Consider the following 21,224-nt stretch of genomic DNA (forward strand, 5'->3'; position numbering starts at 1 on the left):
TCCCAAATGTAGCAGGGAGGGAGGCGGGGTATTGGGGTTTTGTTTGTTTTTTCGCTCTTATGACTTCTGCTGGCTGGCGGGTGTGTGTGTGTGTGTGTCTTGTGCTATTGCAGCCGCTGCCTTGTCTGGTGGACAGATTTCTCTTCTCTCCACCGCCCTCCCGTCTTTCTCCCCCTGCCCCAGCCCAGCAGCACGCGTCTCTTTCTCGTCCAGATTGGCCGCGGGTCGCATTCAATAGAAAGAGGTTAATTTCCTTCACAAAGGTGAAGGGGGTGAGGCTTTGGGAAGCTACTGTGCAGAGACAGACAGACCCTTTCTTTATTTTTTAGCTACTTGATTAGACCCCTTGATTTAGCATCTGATGTCAAACAGCAGACAAAATGCACCAACTGAATTAAAATGCATGAGGCCGCAGAGGATCGTGTACAAGAAGTTTGTCAGATATATATAATGATAAACTAGAGATGCATTGTAATAATAAATAACACTGAGGTTGACACACTGTGCTAAGTGGTAGAGGCTTCATTTACCAGAATGAGTAATTGTATTTTCAGTAATTTAACAAAAGTTTTTTTTCTTTTGTAATTAAAGCCTCCCCCCAAGTCTTACACCCCGCCCCCCCTCACCAGCGCCCAATCTCTTCAACTCCAAAGTGTACCAATTCAACAATTTGCTTTGCTGATAAAGTGTTTATTTACGGTCAGAACATTTCCAAGAGATTCTGGACAGGAACAGCAGTGCTGGATTTTATGAGCGCTTCAGACTAGAATAACCAGTATACCAGCATGTATGTTTCTTCTCGAAATGGCTTCCCATCAGTTCCTGAGGACACTTCCTTGCCAGTATATTTAACGTCCTAATTTTCAGACTCCAGTGGCAATCTCCTAAAATGTGTTGTTTGCAATTATACGCCCCCCCCCCCCAGCATTTCCTTAGGGGTGAGAGCTTTTAAACAATTCAGAACCTACATTTTCTTTCTCTTCTCCCCCACTTCTCCAGTTTGCATATTGAACCCTCCTGACATATTTCTGACCATTCTTCTCCTTTGTTGCTATTTTGCTCCAGAACCGCGGGTAATCCCCCCGATTTGAGATGCTGCTCATTGTCATGCTGATGGACATTTCCATTTGGCAGATCTGTGCCCCCCGGAGGAGACACACAAAGGCCAGGCACGTGTGCCTTCCTATAGAAAACCATCAGACCGTGAAAAGAGGAGGGGCCAGGCGTGTGCCTTTAGCCGGGAGGGGCCAGAAGTAAATGGGGGGAAAGGAGGAGGGGGGGAGAGAAAGGAAAGCGAACGAGAGAAACCCCTCAGGTACATCTGCTGTACCTAGCAAGCGACCCCGCTGTCCCTGCCCCTTTCTGCGAGCCTGCACCCTCCCACACTCCTCCAATCCATAGGAGCCGCAGGAAGCGCTGATTGGCTCGGGGATGGAGCAGGAGGCTCGAACAATGGCATCCTCTCCCCTTAAAAAGAGTGCAGCGATCCGGGCAGGGGCAGACGGGACCCATTTGCGGGGCGCCCACCAGACAACAAGTGCAAAGGGGGACCAGCAGCAGCGGCACGTCGGGGGTCTGTCCCTCTGCTGCTGAGCCCGGACTGGATGGCAGGAGCAGGCAGCAAAGCCTGAGCGAGGCAGCCGGCTGGAGCCAGACGCACAAGCCTTTTGCTGCAGATCCGCGCCCCTGTCGCCGTCGCCTCAAGTGCCTTCCCCGCCGGCCCAGCCGCCAAAGATGCCCCGGGGGTTCCTGGTGAAAAGGAACCGGAGGGCCACGCCGATCTCCTACCGGGTCCGTTGCGGCCAGGAGGGTGAGCCTGAGCTGTTGCTGTTCGCCGGCGGCCAGCAGCGCTGCTCCCAGCCCCTCCCCTGCGCCGGCCTGGATCCGGCGGCCCCCCCAGCGCCCCGGGAGCCGCCGCCGCCCCCGAAACCCGTGCAGTTCGGCACCCCCGAGGCCGCGTGCCAGGCGCTGTACAGCCCCACCCGGCCGGTCAGCAAGGAGCACGAGAAGAAATCCTTGGAGCGCAGCTTCAACCTGGGCTCGCCGGTCTCCGCAGAGTCCTTCCCGGCCCCGGCGGTGCCCAGCACCATGGACCCGCTGCTCTTCGCCCCGGCCGAGCTCAAACTGTGGGTCTCCTCCTCCAGCCCCGCGGAGACCAGCGGCCCCCAGCGCAGCACCCCGAGCGACCCCCACAGCGAGACCCGCTGCAGCGCCCAGGGCATGCCCAGCAGCACCCACGGTGACACCCACTGCAACGGCCAGGCGAGCGCCGGCACCCGCAGCCTGTCCGCCCTGCTGCCCCCCTCCGCCTCCTCGGGCCGCCCCCAGCCCAAGCGGCCCCCCGCCGGCTCGGAGCCCGGCAAGCACAAGCCCCCGGCCGCTAAGAAAGCCAAAGCCATCCGCAAGCTGAACTTCGAGGACGAGGTGACCACGTCGCCGGTGCTGGGGCTGAAGATCAAGGAGGGGCCGGTGGAGCCGCCCCGGGCGCGGGGGGCGGGCGGGCCGGGCCCGCGGCCGCTGGGCGAGTTCATCTGCCAGCTGTGCAAGGAGGAGTACGCCGACCCCTTCGCCCTGGCGCAGCACAAGTGCTCGCGCATCGTGCGCGTGGAGTACCGCTGCCCGGAGTGCGACAAGGTCTTCAGCTGCCCGGCCAACCTGGCCTCGCACCGCCGCTGGCACAAGCCGCGGCCGGCCCCCAGCGCCCCGCCGCCGCCGCCGCCGGCCGCCAAGGCGCCCGAGGAGCGGCCGCCGCCCAAGGAGGCCGGAGGCAGCGGCAGCGAGCGGGACACGCCCAGCCCCGGGAGCGGCGGCGGCGGCGGCTCGGAGTCCGGCTCCGAGGAGGGGCTGTACGAGTGCCCCATCTGCGCCCGCCGGTTCCGCCGCCAGGCCTACCTCCGCAAGCACCTGCTGGGCCACGAGCCGGGGCCCGGCCCGGAGAGGCCCGGCCCGGAGGAAAGCCCCAGCCCCGGCCCCGGCGCGCCGGCTGCCAGCGAGTGCCACCTGTGCCCGGTGTGCGGGGAAACCTTCCCCAGCAAGGGCGGCCAGGAGCGGCACCTGCGCCTGCTGCACTCGGCGCAGGTCTTCCCCTGCAAGTACTGCCCGGCCACCTTCTACAGCTCGCCCGGCCTCACCCGCCACATCAACAAGTGCCACCCCTCGGAGAACCGGCAGGTCATCCTCCTGCAGCTGCCCGTGCGCCCCGCCTGCTAGGCCGTGCCTTCCCCCTCCTGCCCCCCGGGCTGCAGCCTGGCAGCTGCCTCGGACCGGCTTCGCCCTGCAGAGCCGAGCTCTCCAGGACCCCGGCTGATCCCCCCGCCCCTCCTCCAGCGCCTGGTTTATTTATAGATGAAAACAAAGGGGCTGGGGGGGGGGAGTAATAATAAAATCCACTTGTGCCAGTGTCTCCTTGGTGGTGATTCCTCCGTCCTTGCTACTGTAGCTCAGTCTCTGAAAAGCAGCCCCTCTTTGATCGCTAGCGGGATCACGGTCCCCTTAGGAAGTCTCTCTGGTTTTCCTCTGCCCCCATCTCTCTGTGTACGTAGCCTAGGGGTTGGGTTGGTTGGTGGTTTTATTTTTATTTTTTAAAGTCAATCTCGAAGAATAATGCCTTTATATTTCACAGGCTGTAAACTGAATTTACCACATGATTAGCTTTATTATGGCTTGTGAACTGCTGGAAGCTGGCTTTACACCCCCACCCCCTTTTATGTGAACAAATAAAACTGCTTCATTTTGTTTTCTTTAGTATAGCCACAAATGCCTTGACTCTACTGTTGATGGTCTCCAGAATATGCTGTAGAAACTGCCTTAAATATTACCTGCCAACTTTCTTTTTTCGATTGTTTGTCCTTAGCGAGGTAGAATCACGAGCTGACTATATGTATATGTTGATTTGAGTAATTGTTATTTATTCTTTATTTATTTATATTATGAAGATTGATATTATTTGATCGTGAATATTTTGATGCGCTTTTCCCCTTCCCCGTCCTGCCATTTCACTGTGCATTTTAGAAGAAGATCTTGTTCTAAAGGGATCTGCTAAAAGGTTTTAACTTTTCTACCTAGAATAACACACAATCTTGACCATTTTATCCTGCTCCAAGGGCGCAGACAGCTCTTGTGCAACCGACAGCTCTTACTTTTAGATGCAATCTCTTTTCTACACACATTATTTTCTTAACTGTTAGCTATTTATAGAATGCTTCAATAGAACTGTTTCAACTGTATAACTATTTACTATTCAAATAAAATATTTTCAAATTCAAGTACACATCCTTTCACGTCTCATATTTCTCATTAATCAAAGCCTTCCTACTTTTCTTTAACGAAGACTAATCTATTCATTTAAGCTTAAAAGAAGTAAGAGCTTAACAGAGCCCGCTGTGGTATATAAAATATCGCTCTGGTGATTATTTTTCACACACCCTCCTTTGAAGGTGACTTAGCAAGCTAAAACCTAGGCAGCCTAGTTACACCTTCCCCTACAGCTTTAAACCCGCCAAGAAGAACGAAGCTCTTTAGGCATTTGCTAAATCGTTATTTCTTTGAGCGCGCAGCTTGGGAGACCAGAGGAGTTTGTCCATCGTTTGGTAAAATTACCAGGAAGCAAATTACTGTAAACCAACGCCTTACAAAGGGGAAGGGCTAAAGCTGAGGTCAGGCTGGCTAATCCCCTTTCTCTTGCTAATTGACAGTTCCTCACCGAGGGCTGCCTCATGGCCTGGGCCTGAATCAACCAATACGTTAGCTCCAGCCCCAAATCACAAACACAGTACAGCTAATGTTTTTTTATTAAAAAAACCAACAGCCCTCTGTTGTAACGATCAGCGCTAGCATATGGCTTGTAAGCGCGCTCAGCTGATCCGTGGCGAAGGTGAAAGTGAGCGCTCCAGACTTCAGCCATCTCAACTTTCATTTCACTAGTGCCAGGGTCTAACCACCGGCATAGCCCCATTGCAGAAACCTTCACCCGCTCGGCTTCGGGGCCCCAGGTGAGAAAGTTTACTCTAAAGCACTTCCTATTCTCGCCTCGCGGGGGGCGGGGGGAGCTAGATACATGCACTGCCCACCACATTGAAACTACTGGCCGAAGGGTTTGGAGCCGAACAGAAACAGCGGGAAATCACGGTGGAGACACTCTCAGAGTAAATCTCACTTGTTTTGTTTTCCCCCGCCACCAGCAGAGCGACTGCCCTTAACCCTGGCTGGAATTAATTCTCGTCAGGGCTAGTCCTTTTAGCTGCGTTTCTGCTACAGTCCAGAGCGCATCACAAGCAAACACGCGGCTCCCTCCTTCATGTCCCTTTTCGCGGCTCGCCCACCTGCCATTAACCTAGCACCACCTCCCTCCCCCCCCCCTCAGCGGATTCAAACACCCAGGAGTGAAGCACGGAGAAAATAGCATCACCCCCACAAAGGCGACCGCTTTGAGTCCTGATCTGCAAGGGGCCTTGCAGTGGAGACCCACCCTCCACCATTCACAGACTAGCCCTGGCACAGAGCAGCCTAGATTGCACACGTACTCCCAACCCCCTGCCCCAGCCCTGCATACAATTTCCCCACCCAGATGTGGCCCTCGGCCCAAAAACTTTGCCCACCCCTGGATTACACTGTCAGTATGGGCATTGTAGGCTTACTTCTGAAAGCCAGTAAGCAGGACAGTGTCTACACTGAGTCGCTGTAACTACTTCAACAGTATGTTGCTCATGGAGGTGAAGTTATACATAGCAGGGCAGTTATGTCGGCAAGAACCAAATCTAAGTGTAGACACTTCCATAGTAAGGTAGACCAGACCTCAGTTGCTGGGGGTGCAGGCTCTGGGGTGGGGTTGGGGATGAGGGACTGCAGGGACATGTTTCCACTTCTGGGAGCTGTGCAGAGCCATGGCAGGCAGGGAGTGAGGGGACATTCTGGTAGAAAACCAGACACTTGGCAACCCTAACACACGCCCCTAGAAAGTGCTTTTCTCATCTCCATGCTTCTATTGCCACATTGTAATCAGTCTCAGATAGCATTTTGGGGGCGTGATCTGTTGCATCTGGAAAATTGCATATTCAAGCCATAAATGTTTTCTTCTGGCATCTATAAATGGTGAGCAGATGGGCCTGAGGGTGAGTGTTGACATGCATCTTCTTGTTTTATGATTTGTACATAGTGTTGTTTGATTATTGAGATTTCCATGTAACCTATCAGTAACTGCCTTTCCTTGTTGTTAGGTGCACGTGCCCATGGTGACAAGCCAATCTGGTCTAGTGAGAATGCACACCAGGATGATATTTAGGCACATATCCACTGATAAAGTACAGTCTTCTGCAGCATCCTCTCTCTCAGGTACTATGTACAGGTTTAAAAAAAAAATCCAAGGGTGGGATTTTCAGAAGTGCTCAGTGTTGTCCTAACTTTGCTTCCACTGCAGTCAAATGGGACCAATAAATTAGTTAGTGTGCCAGAACAGTGTAAAGGGGCCTTAGGGTAACTGAGAATTAAGACTTAAGTGTTTTACTATAGAGTTTACAGTATAATTTAAATTGTATTTCATTACTTGGAATATCACTGTGGTTTTCTTAAGGCTAGTTTTGGTAAAGTATCAGCACATTTGGACTTGACGCATCTAGCGCATTTCATCCAAGCATCTCAAACCTACACACACACACACACACAAGTCAGATTACAGTTTTAAATAATTTTAATGAAACTTAGTTCACTGTAAAACTCACATAACAAAGATTTCAGATTTGCATCATAAAAATTTTTTGATATGTTAACAAGAAGGATGGGCACTTCAAGCATGGGTTTTCATCTTACAGATGTTATAATACAGGTAAATGCACCAAAACAGGACATTGTAGCACCTGCTTTTTATAACTGAACAGATGATCTTATGCAGTCTAAGATATGTATAGACATCCCAATGTGACTGTACTTCTGGATTCTGATTTTTCCATTATTGTTCAGCATTGAAGCCAAGTCAAGACTAAAACCATGCAGAAAGGAGTTCCACATCTTCCATGTAACCCCACTGCAGAATACAGCACTCTCATAATCAATACATTTTGCCTAGTGACATGTCAGGTGAGGTAAGGTAACATTGGAAAAGTTTTCAGAATGCACCCTTCAGTTATGAAACTTGATTTTAAATGGTTGTCCTGTAACAGTAAGTGCCTACTCTCCAGCATAATACACCTTTGCCTAACATTACTTTTAGAAAAGGATCAGTTACTATTTCTAGAAAAGAGAAAACTACTTTGAAGCTAGCATAGTCTAGTATAAATAAACACACATTCAATATTTTTCACAATGCCCTGGGAATTTAAATGGATTAGTGCAAAATGTTAATTTTACATCACCTTTCTTCTTAAGTTAGAAAGTTGACTTCTTTTTCCTTAATCTACACACAAAACTATTTCAAAGCAAAGCAAAGCTTCTCTCCTATCTCTTAATTGCCTGGCTTTTGTCAGTTTAAAGCTGAAAGTCCACTAGAAGTTTGGATCACTGTAGTAACTGATGACATATCTGCTGTAACACCAAGGTACAGCAGAGTAGGTTAACGGCATACATCAGCGACAGTTCATACGTTGTTGGGTTAAGCCAGCATTTTACTGCTCTTTTCTATAGTTTTTCATTTGTAAATTAAATATTAGTTCAAAAGAAAAAAAATCTCAAAATATCTGGCACCTCCATCTGGTGGGTACTTAGATTCTTTTTAACAATGCTATTTACTTGGCAGACTTAAGAGGTTTGGTCTATTGTATACATTTCTATTTAGGGACATTTATGCTATTATCATTAATCATACAGGCCCTGATTCAGGGTACACAAATGTTCAAGACAAGCACATACTTAAGTGCTTATGTTCACCTTTACTCTGTGAAACATTTAAAGCACAAGTAGCCCCACTGACTTCAACGGAACTTCACATGCCCGATCCAAAGCCAATTCAAGTCTATGGAAAGAATCTGCATCAACTTGAATGGGCTTTAGCTCAGGTCCTCTGTCTGGTGGCAAGTGTTTGTAGGATCAGGCCCATAATCATTAGAGGACTCAGTACTGATCTTCACTATCTGGGTGATCATTTAAGCAATAAGGATCATGATGTGGGTCATTTCTCAGGGAGTGATGTAAATGGGAGAAGTTAATGGCCTGAAGCACAGTTAAGAGACCCTAGGTGATCATTAAACCTGAGCATCAAACTTATTGCTATTTTGCATGCTGAAAAAGAAAAGAAAAATCTCATGGGTGGAGAGACTTGTTATGGATCAAATAATGATACAGTTTCAATTGGAACATACAATTAATGCCCTGTAAATTAGCCAGCACTGCATTCACATTACAGTACTGTTCATCTTACAGAATTAGCGACTGCTCACCTCTGTGCAAGTGCACTAGCTCAGGCATATGGCAATGTGGACTAGAGTATCTGAAACCATTCTTCAGCTGTTCATGTCTTTTGACTACTCAAATGGATTAGTTAAGAATGGCCATAGTGGGTCAAACCAATGGTCCATCTAGCCCAGTATCCTGTCTTCCAGTGGCCGTTGCAAAATGCTTCAGAGGGAATGAACAGAAAAGGGCAATTTCGAGTTATCTATCCCCTACTATCCAGTCCCAGCTTCTGGCAGTCAGAGGTTTAGGGACACCCAGAGCATGGCGTTGTGTCCTGGATCTTGGCTAATAGCCATTAATGGACCTATCCTCCAGGAACTTATCTAATTCTTTTTTGAACCCAATTATAATTTTGGCCTTCACAACATTCCCTGGCAATGAGTTCCACAAGTTGACTGGACATTGTGTGAAGATGTATTTCCTTATGTTTGTTTTAAACCTGCTGCCTATTAATGTCATTGGGTGACCCCTGGTTCTTGTGTTTTGTGAAGGAATAAATAACACTTCCTTATTCACTTTCTCCATATTATTCATAATTTTATAAACCTCTACCATATTCCCCCTCAGTTGTTTCTTTTCTAAGCTGAATAGTCTCAGTCTTTTTAATCTCTCCTCATATGGAATCTTTTTTGTACACCTAATCATTTTTGCTGCCCTTCGCTGTACTTTTGCCAATTCTTATATATCTAACATTAACCCACCCAAATGTAAACATCAAAGATATTTTGGAGCCATACAAGAGCAAGATACTCCTGAATGAATGGCGGGCAACAACCTCCTGATAATAGGCGTGTTTCTGATGGGAACGTTGACATATACCAAGACAGTAGTAACAATGTTAAGACCCTGATCCTGCAAAGACTTAATAGGTGCTAACTTTTGACTTAAACAGGTGTGCAAGTTTTTGCAGGGCTGGGGGGGTCTCTCCCTTTTGATCAACTAAATCTCATGCATGTTACATGTATATAGGGAAAGGAAAGGTGAGATTTTCAAAAGCACAAAGAGAACTTAAATGCTCAAATTCCATTGAGGAGGTGGTTTGCTAACTGCCCTTTGAAAATTTCCCTCTTATTTCTTAAAACATATCAAATATTTTTTTAAAACAAATTAAGGTCCCTGACCTGCAAACACTCGTGTGTGAATAGCCCCACTGAACTCAGTGGGACTACTCATGTGTGTAGTCACTCACATGTGAAAAAAAGTGTGCACAGCATCAGGGCCTTCATCCCCATCAGTGCTGGAGAAAACAAATGTTTTACACAGTCTCACTAACAATTTTACAAACAAAATGACTTTAGAATTCATCTCCTGCTGTGTAGGATTAACTTTCCATTTCAGTATCAAAAGTTCACCCAAAGGCTATTTAAAAGAGAACTCTCTCACCCCCTAATCTCTCCAATATAGACACTAGGGGGTCCTTTTCCCCACCAACAAACAAATACCCCCATAGCATTCCCATTATGACTGAGAGAACTGACCCCCTTCATTTTCCTATGTAAACTCTCTGTAGAGTAGAAAATCAACAGTAGAAAGAGATCATTTTGAATGTTCATGTAAATCACTCTGCAACAAGGTGTTATGAGGCTTAGAAGAGGAGGAACTCTCATTAAGCATTTCTTACACTGAATGGTACATAAATAACGTCTTTGGGGGTTGGTAATGGTCTGTAATTATTATTAGCAAAATGCTGCAAAACCCCCTTCAGAGAAAGCTGAAGATAATGCCATTGTTGCACAGCCTCTGCTGGTTCAAACCATGCCAGAGGCTACGGCTGAGAATGCTTGCCAGGTTCAATACAGTGAGAGTGCTCTCATGAGGGCCTCACTTCTGCACTTATCCAAAGGGCCATTTCTTTGAAAATATTGATCAAATGTACTTACTACTGGCAGCTGAGTGCTGCAATGAATGCTCCTAAATATCATCCAGAGAAAGGGTATCAGTGGCAATGCTGGCTCTAAGTTCAGTAGTCAAAGATCCTTTGGAGGAGGCGAGGCTTACAGACAGCGGGGGGAGGGGCAGGGGATGAAAAAGGAGCAAATTTCAGTCTGAATTGCCTATGTGCATCAAGGACACAGCCATCTGTGTGAATAAAATATGTAACATTCCAATGAAGAATCATTTTGATTACCTTGAGTACCCTGTCTGGGCCCAGTTTGGAACTCCTCACTCAGGCAAATCTCTCTCTGCCATATGGATGGTTAGGGGCCTTGCTGAACATTTCACTTGAAGGCAATCCAAGAGCTATACAGCTTTGCCCAAAAGGGGAGAGAGGCTTTGCTAATTGCAGCAGATTGCATTTTGGACTTTAAAGCATTATGTCAAACATTATTAGTTGATGATAAGGATCAGACCCTGTATTCCTAGTGAATACACCTTGCTCCCATGAGGAGTTCTTATCAAGTCTGATAGGGTGAATTCACCCCTGGGGACTCTCTTTGATTTTGATATGGTCACATGAGGGATGACTCTGACCTTCCTTGTGTGAGAGTTGCATGACTCAGGCCCAAAACAATCTGAGAAACCAACTTTCTCAATCAAGTTCTAAGAGGAGCAAAAGTTGTAACTGCCCTATCCAGTGAAAGTCACCAATAGGGCTGTTTTCACTTTCTCCCAGAAATCATCCTAGCACATATTAAATGGCTTCAAGCGAGGCAGTGCCTAAGAAGCTAAATAATCTGGGACATGGTTTCTGAACAATCACAGGATGCGACATGAGTGCATCATTTGTGCACGGGATTACACAAGTGTGCATTGTGGAGTTTGTACCTTCTTCTTTCATTCAATCTCAAACTAAAAGCACAAATGCAGATGTGATAACATTTCAAAGCCTTTTAAGGGCTGGACTGTGCTTTCTAAGCCATTAGCCACACTGGGGGACTGAGGAAAGGCTCCAGCATAGCACGAACCCCAGATGGAAATTCAACTGGGGCTCTGGAGAAGCACATGCTGCAATGACGCATTGCCACTCTGTTTAAAGGTGCAGCATGTACTGTGCTCCATGCCAGGCCAGCATGGTTGCCGGGAGTGGGATGCTCTTACCCTTCACCCTTTTGGGAAGTTAGTATTGCTGTCAGCATGAGCTGGGCACAGTGCCTATGCTCTCCACTGGGATTGTTCTTGGCCCCTGCCCAGGAGTGTAAGGGAAGGCAAGGCTCTCTGCATCATCACATCTTTGGGCATCGGCCCTTAGGTCTGATCATCACCTAGACCGTAGACTAGTAAAGGATTAGTGTGGTACGTGACACGTTGGAATCCAGTCTCAGAGGGGACAGTTTATTTTCTGAAATTCCACTGTTTGACTTTCGTGAGGATAATGAACTGGGAAGATTGTTTGGTATGTTCAGAGACAAGAAAATTACAAAGCACAGCCATTTCCACTTCACCTGCTTCTGCACAGTTCCGTATACTGGACATTACAAATGGGCCCAATAGGAGAACATATAAAAGATTGAGGCTCTTCAAGCATCCTTTTCTAGTAAAAGCAACAGGAGCCCTGACTTTCTTTATAACTTGTGATAAAAGCAAAGCCACTGTTGTGGAAATATCCATGTAACCAGTTGTATATTAGGAAAACAGACTCCCTTCCTAATGAGCGGAGACGTTCAAGTGTTGTATCTTATTGGTTCCTGGAGGCATTTTTAAAAGACTCACAATTCTCCTGCTTTACTAGAGGATGCAAAATTGCCCCTTCACGCTGAAGATTGCGGCATTTTGAAGGAGGGAAGCTTCCTGAGTTTTCTAAAGATACCATGATTGTTCCCTCCGTTGTTAGAATACAAGCATTTACAAAAGAAATATTGCATAAGCACAATTCACTTATATTATATGACTACCCTTACACTTTGGGAAAGGTATCTACCCAACACACATGAAGGTATATCTAGGTTATATATAAAATTCCTGGATGTCTTGTTTTTGTAAATTATCTTTCTGACAACTGAATGGTAAAAATATATCCACTACAGCACCTTAGCCAAATGACAAATGGAGTTGCACTATGGTAATAAGGTCTTGCATCACAACAGCACACACTTCTGGAGTGTTTTATTTCCCCAGTTAAGGGTACTATGAAGCAAACTGTCAAGAGAACTGGAGTTGGAGAGAATTTTCAGCCACAGCTGTTGTAGAGTTTGGTCCAACAGAAACTGAAAAATATCTTTAGTCTCATGATTTATAAAAGGTGACCCCCTCACCCCAAAGTTTTACCAACTATTTTTAGACACTAGTATTATTGTCACTGTATGCAAGGGTTAATTGGAGGTCTTCTCATGTCATCAGATACTGAAGATGTTCTGGAGATTTCCCTTGAATATTGAAATGAGCATATTTGTAATATTAGTTTTCAAATTTCTAGGAAACCTTATGGAAATACAAATACTGTTATGATGGGGGCAGGGAGTGAACTGTCCTTAGATTACATGAAATCTAGTTGTTGGTGTTTAATTATGCCAAATGGAACCTGGACTAGGCAAGTATGTTGCCGGGTAGCTGAACAGTTTTCACTGATAAAAGCTAAACAAAAACTTCCATCTGTCAGAAGCCAGCTCATTTGTAAAGTATAATACACTCTTACAAAATGGGTCTGATCATCCTGTCAGGTGACTTCTCAAGGACCTGCATGTGCAGATGTGATGGAACAGTCTGGTCCCCTGTACTTTTATGGATTAGCAGTGTACTTGTCTGTCTGTCAAGTCTACAATAGGCCAAATTCACCAGTGGCTTAAGAATGGTGTAAGCAGGACAGAAAAAAGGTACAACTCTTTGGTATTCAGCAGGAGTCCAATTTACCCTCCCACATCCCACCTAACATCCTCATGTTAGCAGTTCTTCCTGCTATACAGCCCATTCTGCTACTCAGCTTCAGTTACAGGAATGCCAGATCTGCATCAGTTACATTGTTTTACCACTTACACCAGATATGTAACTTATTTCACCATGGAAGTCACTAATGAAATTGTTCGGAGCTTTCCATGAGAATTGCATTTATTTATACCAAGTCTGAATTTTGGCCAATAGCTCTGTTCTCTTAGCCAAAATGCAGGTGGTCAAAAATGGTGCAGGTAAGCAAATGACACTCTATTGTATCCATATTCATCCAATGCATTCAAATCTACATTTATTACTGCAATACTGGAAATAAAATCCATTGCCACAGGATCAATGTACCTTGTTTTAACTTGGCATCTAAACAAAGGACCAGAGTAGCTGTATATATCACAAAGATACATTTTTTACATTTAACATATTTTAAATCAGAATTATGCAGTGAACTGAGATTTAATAGATTTCTGAGGAGTTAAGAAAAGGGTGTACTTGTTTGTTTTATACTACCAAAACCCTCAGATTCTAATTTTCATTTTTTAAAGAAGAAAATACACTTTTTTATAACAGGGAAATAATAATTCTGCGCTTTCATTCTTCCCTGCATTAGAGATTGGTGTCGTTTTAGAAGGAAATATTTTGTCTCATTCAGAAAAATGCTCTTTGAGCTACTCCACCTGGTGTGTATTTGACACACATTTTACTGGGTAACTAAGCACAGTAACTCCTTACCCAACAATGATTAAAACGAAAACACATTAGATAATGCAATACACATTTTTTTCTAACTTATTTTATAGACACACAATCAGAAAGTTGCAAAGAACAAGGTTTGAACAGAAAGTCAAATGGCAATCAGAAATGTCAGCAATTCAATTATGCTCTGTGCCAGGAGGCTGGCTGCATTTACCTGTACATGCTAGCTAGTGTAGACTATGTACTAACATCACAAGTAACAATTTCTAGTTTCTGCTCTGGATAATGAGTGCATCCCATTTTAATTTTTCCTGATAAACTGGTTACCACTAGAACCAAATAAACTAATACAAAAAGTCAATAACAAAATGCCAAGCTATAACTTATTACTGTAAAGATTTATCAAATAGCATTCATTATTTACAGAGAATAAGCACAGATCACTGTGAACGTGAAAATAAACATTCACTTAATGTATACACAGAAACTGAGTGCAAAAACAAAAAGCCCAAATAAAAATGGCGACCCAATGGTGCATTTAGCTTTACTTAAAGTAGCTCCCCTTCAGTTCAGGTAAGAAGTCACATTAAGTTTTTCAGGTGTGCATCCAGCTTAATAAACACAAACAAACAGAGACTATGTTAACTAGACCTGAGGAAGATTAGGAAGATTACAGGGGTATGATACAAAAATCAGACATATATATTAACACTAGTAGCCAAAATGTCAAAAAACAAACTTACGGTAACGTTAGGTGTCTGACAACTGCCCCTTGTCTCTCCATCAAACAAAAAAAGGGTCAGGAAATTCAGTTTTGAAACTCCGCCATTTCATACCCTGTTGTTCCTAGGTATTACAGCATTATTATATGGAAAATCAACTTCTGTTTAGAGACCTTTGCAATACAAAGTCATAATGGATGACAGAATTTCAGCCTTAAATCTGAATTCCCTACCTTCTATTAAGTGTTTAAGTGGTTACAGTGTGTGTCTCTTATTTTCCTTGCTTTTATGGTAATATTAATTTTCTAAAAGTACAAAAATTTCCCCTTAACTCCTCAAAACCACTATTCACTGAAATTGTACTGAGGTTTTTTTATATCCAAAACATTTGCACAATATGCAGATCACCAAAAGAACACAATGTAATGTATCCTGGGAAGGTTATTACAATATCTAGGACTAACTAGGGATACTTTAATATGCAGATTATTGCGCTGTTGATGTGCTATGTCAGTGTGGCTACTGAGGATGTGTACTGGCTCCCAGTTACACAAATCTGGTTGAAAAGTAGTTATTGCAAATGTGCAATATTTGCTTTTCTAAATGAAATCACTGGTCATTTTATTTTTTTCACACAAACAGAAAAAAGTGATTAGCTCACATTATGCATTAATCACATGCAACATTTCATATGACAAAATGACCCTATGTCCAAAGATAGTGCTGCAAAAGAAGATTTCTATCAAAAAATAAATGGACAGACATAAACTAAATGGTATGAACCAAACTGTACAGGTTAACATCTCTAACCTGTATTACATTTTATGGTATAAGTATGAATCTTTGTTAAGATACCAAAAAAGCCCAAACCGCAAACCCTTAAATTTACCAGCATTGGCATGTGATGGTTATAACCAACAATAAGAGATAGAATGCAGGGGTCCTAATTCTGCTCTCTGGGATGTTAATATGCAGCATCCCACAAAGGGCCCAATCCTGCGAGGGTCAGCGCAAGCTCAATTTCAGGATTTTACTAAATGAATGGGGACATGCATCCTTGAATAAAAGGGCAAGATTAAGCCAAGTGACTTTAATCCAGGTCTTCGTGATTTATGCAATTAGCAGCACTTTCCTAGATTACAAATAAATTACTTAAAACAGCTATTTGATACTTATGGTTTTTATGCACAAAAACTGTACTGGGGTATCAATTCAAAACAGAAAAGGAAGGGAGCACTTGATGACATACTGAAAAGCACCCAAGTCATTCACCCACACTTAAGAGAAAAAGTCCATCATGTTTAATTAAATGAAAACTTGTTTTCCATTTAGACAAAATTTGCTAATATACACACAGGTGTTAAACTATCATTGGAATGATTAAACGATCAACACAATGAAAGTAAATTAAATAATTGGTTTCAATACTTGCTTTGCATCCTTTTTCTGTGACAGCTGTACTTGCATCTACAGATTCTAAGGGAAAATAAGTGAGTTACCCCACATCAGTTAAATGCCTCACACACTGAAAAAGATCCAGTTTTGACATAGTTATTTTGGTGACAACAATAATCAAGTGTAATGCATGACAGGTAAATCAAGTGATAGCTGTCCATCAATAATTTAAGTTTTGCCACATAAGGGAACTGTACACTTCCTTATATGCTCATCCAAAGCATGTAGCAATGTTCTAGTGATACAGTAAATTATTTTATTCCGATTTTTTTTTCAAATTCCCTTGAATAGGCTTCCCTTTCCAAAGTGCTTTAATTTGAAGATTTGCTGAGAGCACTAGCAGAGTGCCGAAGTTTCCCAGAGGCTTTGTTTTTCGTGGCATTGGGTAGTGTTGGAGAGGTCTGCTCTGCTAACTCTATTCCTGTGGTTACAGTAAGATCAGCACTTGCACTCATAGTGAGACAGCCTGAAAAGCAAGTGGGCAAAGAAAATAAAAAAGTATTATTAGAACAATAGAATGTGTCCAATGACAAAAGTGCTTCCTAAGATACAAAAAAGAAACCAAAATTCATCCCGTACGACTCCACTGAATTGACCAGAGTTGCACTAGGAATATGTTTGGCCCAAGGAACCTAACGGTTAAGAAGAATGAGCTTCTCATACATGGTAAGGAGGCTAGTATTGGCTGCTTCCAGAGAAGGTAACAAAAGACTAGGTTGTGACTTGAACTAAGTGTTTAGGCAGGGGAGGTCGAACCTTCTTTACACCCCTCTGCTGGCTACCCAGACCTTGAGACTGAGAGTGCAGGAATGAGCAGATGCTGCCTGCGCCAGCTCCTCCCCCACCCCAGAGCAGGTGTGTGGGGATGGGTGGAGGAGTGGGTAGAGTCTTGGCTCCACTCTCTCAAAGTGCTGGCCAGTTCAGCTGAGCTGGCACAGAGGCTATATAATTTACTGCTGCCCCCTGAAGCAAGGAAGGAATTGTGTGGGACTCAGAGGAGTGTTTCTGGGTCACAGTGTCTCTGGGGTCTACTCCTAGGTTGGTGCTTCAAGGTACAGTATAGCACTAAATCTCCCTCTTGCACATGTATTATTAAAAGTGCTAGTTTTTGTTTTGTGTTTCACTGAATGGCTCTGCAGTATTTAATTTCTCTGTTTCTGAGGACTGAAAATTAGTTTCCTTAGTATTACTATTTCTGATCATACAACAACAGTAAGGTGCCTTAACTGCTAATGCTGAAGAGAAAAAAGCAACGTATTTTTAAACAATTCCATTAAGGAAGCCGTAAACGAAATCACCATAATTTCTGTTGTATTCAAGAAGGCTATTTAAGAACTTTATGCAAAGCTTAGCAAATCTCTGTTGGCTACCATATAGTCCACATGTATTTACACATTGTTATTTTACACATTTAAGTTACAACTCATTCATTCCCAAAAGGTGATTACAACTAGAGGTCAGGACCAAATAGCTTGTCTGAATGAGAACAGATGAGGACACAGCCATTAAACTCAAAAGTAAATGAATAATATTAAAGCATGTGTGCAACTCTTGTCTTTCCCCAGTGCAATTATAATCATGCTCTGAGGAATACAAAAATGCATGCTGCAACACAGTTCTGTTGTTGCTACTGTCGTTTTGACTTGTCCCAGGACATTTCTGTAAGCGTGAATGCCATTTCATCAGCTCTCTCCTGGTGCAATATTTTTAAACAATGGTATAGTTCTCCCTGTAAATCCTCAATACAAATATTTTTATTAGAGATGGGACTGAAGCAAAGCCCCTTATCCAAACACCTCCAAACCTCTGGGGATGGAGGAGGAAGATTCAGAATCCAAACTCAAATCTGGATCTAAACTTCACAGTTGGCCTCTATGTCTATAAAGGGCTAAGCATCCACAAACTTCAGACCTAGAGCTACATTTTTCAGCGTAAGCCCATCTCTAATTTATCTACATTCTATATTTTCAGATTGCTCCTGTACCTGGATTTAATTTACTTGTGTTAAGATAACGTTTTACATGTTTATAGAACCTTGCATCCCGAATGATCCCAAAATGTTGCAGATACTGTGCACAAACCCCACCACTGAAATGCATCTGCTACTGAATTACATCTGCAGTGGAAGTTGGCAACCAACTGGTTGAATAGCACACTATACAACAGCGGGAGGAGGGAAATAATTGGCCCAGAAACCATAGGGTAAATCATGCCCTTATGAAAGCTATCAGGAAATCCTTCATGTCCAAGAAAAGATGACAGGACATCAGTTTGTAAGGTCTTAACTGAAAGATACCCCTGTACTAAACTGCATGATACTCCATTTACCTTGGAAAGACAAAGGACTAACTTGAGTCTGCTAGGATTTGAACATATGGTTCTAGGTATTTTAAACCTGATGCTAAGGTCCACTAAACTACCTCATCCCATCCCTTCTTGTAGTGACCATAAAACTAATGAGCCAGACTCCCTTGCATACTATGGATGTGTAAAGGAGCTGTAAACCCAGTCTAACGGGTGTTTTGCTTTGCTGAAGCAGTGGAAAGCAGCCTCAGCGCACTGGTGAACCTAGCCCAGTATGTTTCTAAACTAAAGCATTTTCATTTGAATCATTCTTTCCTTATGCTTGACAGAAGGGACCCATTCTAATGATTGCAGCTAGCATTTTAACCATGACTCCATGGCTTTAGTTTCTCCCTGAAGGGGTTAAGATATTTTACAGAAAGAATATTTCATAAATTATAAGTTTAGCAGACAGATTCTCACAAATCAATTACACAAAAAGCAACTCCCAGTGGTGTAGCTGCAAGCAATCCTGGGTTGTCTTCTGAGTGCTTCTAGAAATTCAGCTGCACCACTGTGAGCTAGATGCCTGTATTAATCTTACTTCCTCTCAGAAGCAAAGTCTGGAAATGCAACAGCACAGTCAGTGTCTCAATTTGTTTCCTTACTGTAAGGTTTAAAACACAGCACTTATGACAAGAGTGAAACTTGTAATAATTAAATGCAACTATGTTACTAAATATCATTCTAATGCATGAAAAAACAAAAGAAAGGACAATTCAGTTGCTGTTAATCTGAAAGCATTTACTGCTCATTTGAAATTCTTAAACTAATTAACAAACCCGATACTCACATTTCATATGATAAAATATAAAACTGGTAAGTAAAAAGTCAGTTAACTATTTCGAGCAGAAAAAAAGCACTTCCAAATAAGTGAAAAATGTGATTTAATATGCAAAGACATTTTCTATGAAAAATGTGGACCTATTAGTTTTGGCTTAGAACTGGAAAATTGCTGTGTTTTCCCTAAGAAAGAAAGTGTGTGTGTGGGTGGGGAGGATGGGATGGGGGGATGTGCTGTATTTTACATTCCTACAGCTAAGCAGAATGGCAGATGGTCAAAATAATACAATTTTCACCAAACGGGCAAGCTGAAGCAATAGTCATGCAAGCTCTCAACAATACAGGTCCTGCACATATGAAAAGCAGGGCAGTTCAAACAGTGTGTAAGAAGGCATAGCCACACCTAAGCATTTAGAATCATCCCCAACATTCCTTTAGCCTTTGGAGTTTGTACATTCCATCAGTCAAAACTTTCTTCTGGCAAGTCCTTAACTATGCAATCAACCTTGAAGGTCCCTCTAAACCATCTTGATTGATAGGTAGACAGCAGCTGCAGAATGAGCAAGTAATAACCACAAAAGATAAAGGCTTTCATACAAATATTGTAATTCCACTTGCAAGCTGTCTGGCATGAACTCAAATTACTTGGCCTTCTTCTAGCAATGGAAGCTTGGAACTTTATTCAGATAACACACTCTAGCCCACTTAACTACGCACCAGTTTAGTGACAGGAAACAGGACAATACCCACATATGTAAAAATAAACAATACATTAATATAAAGGTTACAATGAGATTTCAAGATTTTCCAACAGCCCAAAGGAGGTTTATCTAAATTTATATTCTAATTTTTTTTGGGGGGGAAATAGGCAGCACAAAAGTTCTAACTCATCAAAGCAATTATAAAAATGGCCTAGTAAAAAAGTCCATCACTAAATAATGAACATTAGCATCTGAGATTCTGATTCATAGATGGCTCCATTTTCGCCCTCTGAAATACACAATTCAAACACAAACACCTACTAAAAGATACTCTAAGCCTAAAATCCTCATTTCAGGTAATGTAAAACAATCAATCATTTATAAGCATGGAACACTTTTTAGATGATACAATGTGGGTTATAAATAACCATTCATCAATCCACTGAGCTTCTAGTTTGACAGGTTATTATTTAAAGGCTCTGGGGTTGCATCCATCTGTGAATCAGGATTCAAGGAGTTAATTCAGTGTTTCAAGCCCTCTTTGCCTAAACCCAGGCTACCGCTGAGCGTATCCAGCCAGCATGCTGCTGTCAGGCTGCTTCCTTCCATTCGATCAGTGCATTGGAAATTGCCCAGACAAACAAACAGAACCGAGGAGCCTGCAAAGGTCACACCTGGCGTGTGGCCGGCCGGCCTGCCTGCTCTCCGGGTCCTAAACCGCACCCCCAATCGCCAGGTTCAGGACACTCTGTGTTTCCCCTCTTTTGTTTTCTTTTCCTCCCCCAGCTGTTCCATTCAGAGGCCCAAGTTCAGCAATCTGCCCTCCCCAGAAAGGGAGGCCCTTATTAAGCTGAGCTAACTCAAAGGGCCAGCACAGCACGTGCCACTCCTTATCGGCCCCATCTCAAGATCCTATTCCATGGTGCTTAGCCAACAAAAAAGTAAATGGACTTAACTCCCATTGGCTCCCCTGCAGCAATTCAAACAAAAGTGCAAAGCAACAAAGACATTTTCCACTATGGCAGGTGTTGGTGTCAGATTCCGCCTGCAGCAAACAGGAGCAGAAGAAAGAATGAAAAAAAAGTATGCGCTTCTCAGACATGCAGGGGGATGCTAACAGGGCAGGCAGCCGGGCTCTTAGAGCTGTTACTCAGAGGTGAGCATAGTCAGGGTCGCTCTTTTCCAGCACAGAGCTTGGAACTCATGTTTTGGGGGAAGAAAAAGAGACCCGGCCTGAAGATGAGGTGGGACTGCAGTGAGAGAGAGAGAGAGAGAGAGAGAGAGAGAGAATGAACCACACAAACCAAGAGTTGTTTCAGCT

At 43.8% G+C, this 21,224-nt stretch overlaps 2 protein-coding genes across 11 annotated transcripts in view; one reads left to right on the forward strand and one right to left on the reverse strand.

Moving 5' to 3' along the window:
* The first annotated feature begins 1,277 nt into the window (after positions 1–1,277).
* Positions 1,278–4,268, forward strand: INSM1 (INSM transcriptional repressor 1). Its single transcript, XM_073339771.2, has one exon. The coding sequence runs from the start codon at positions 1,735–1,737 to the stop codon at positions 3,208–3,210; it is 1,476 nt and encodes a 491-aa protein (XP_073195872.2). The 5' UTR covers positions 1,278–1,734; the 3' UTR covers positions 3,211–4,268.
* Positions 4,269–7,448: 3,180 nt separating this feature from the next.
* Positions 7,449–21,224, reverse strand: part of RALGAPA2 (Ral GTPase activating protein catalytic subunit alpha 2) — a 306,764-nt gene continuing 292,988 nt past the window's right edge. For 3 of the 10 annotated variants that reach the window (XM_073339773.2, XM_073339776.2, XM_073339772.2), the window contains one exon: positions 7,449–16,542. In XM_073339773.2, coding sequence (XP_073195874.1) covers positions 16,388–16,542 — 155 coding nt within the window. In that variant the 3' untranslated portion in view covers positions 7,449–16,387. The other 7 variants (XR_012158341.2, XR_012158342.2, XR_013635626.1 and 4 more) reach the window with 5 other exon arrangements.

This window comes from Lepidochelys kempii, chromosome 3 (assembly GCF_965140285.1).
Source record: "Lepidochelys kempii isolate rLepKem1 chromosome 3, rLepKem1.hap1, whole genome shotgun sequence".
In the NCBI taxonomy this organism is placed as follows: Eukaryota; Metazoa; Chordata; order Testudines; family Cheloniidae; genus Lepidochelys; species Lepidochelys kempii.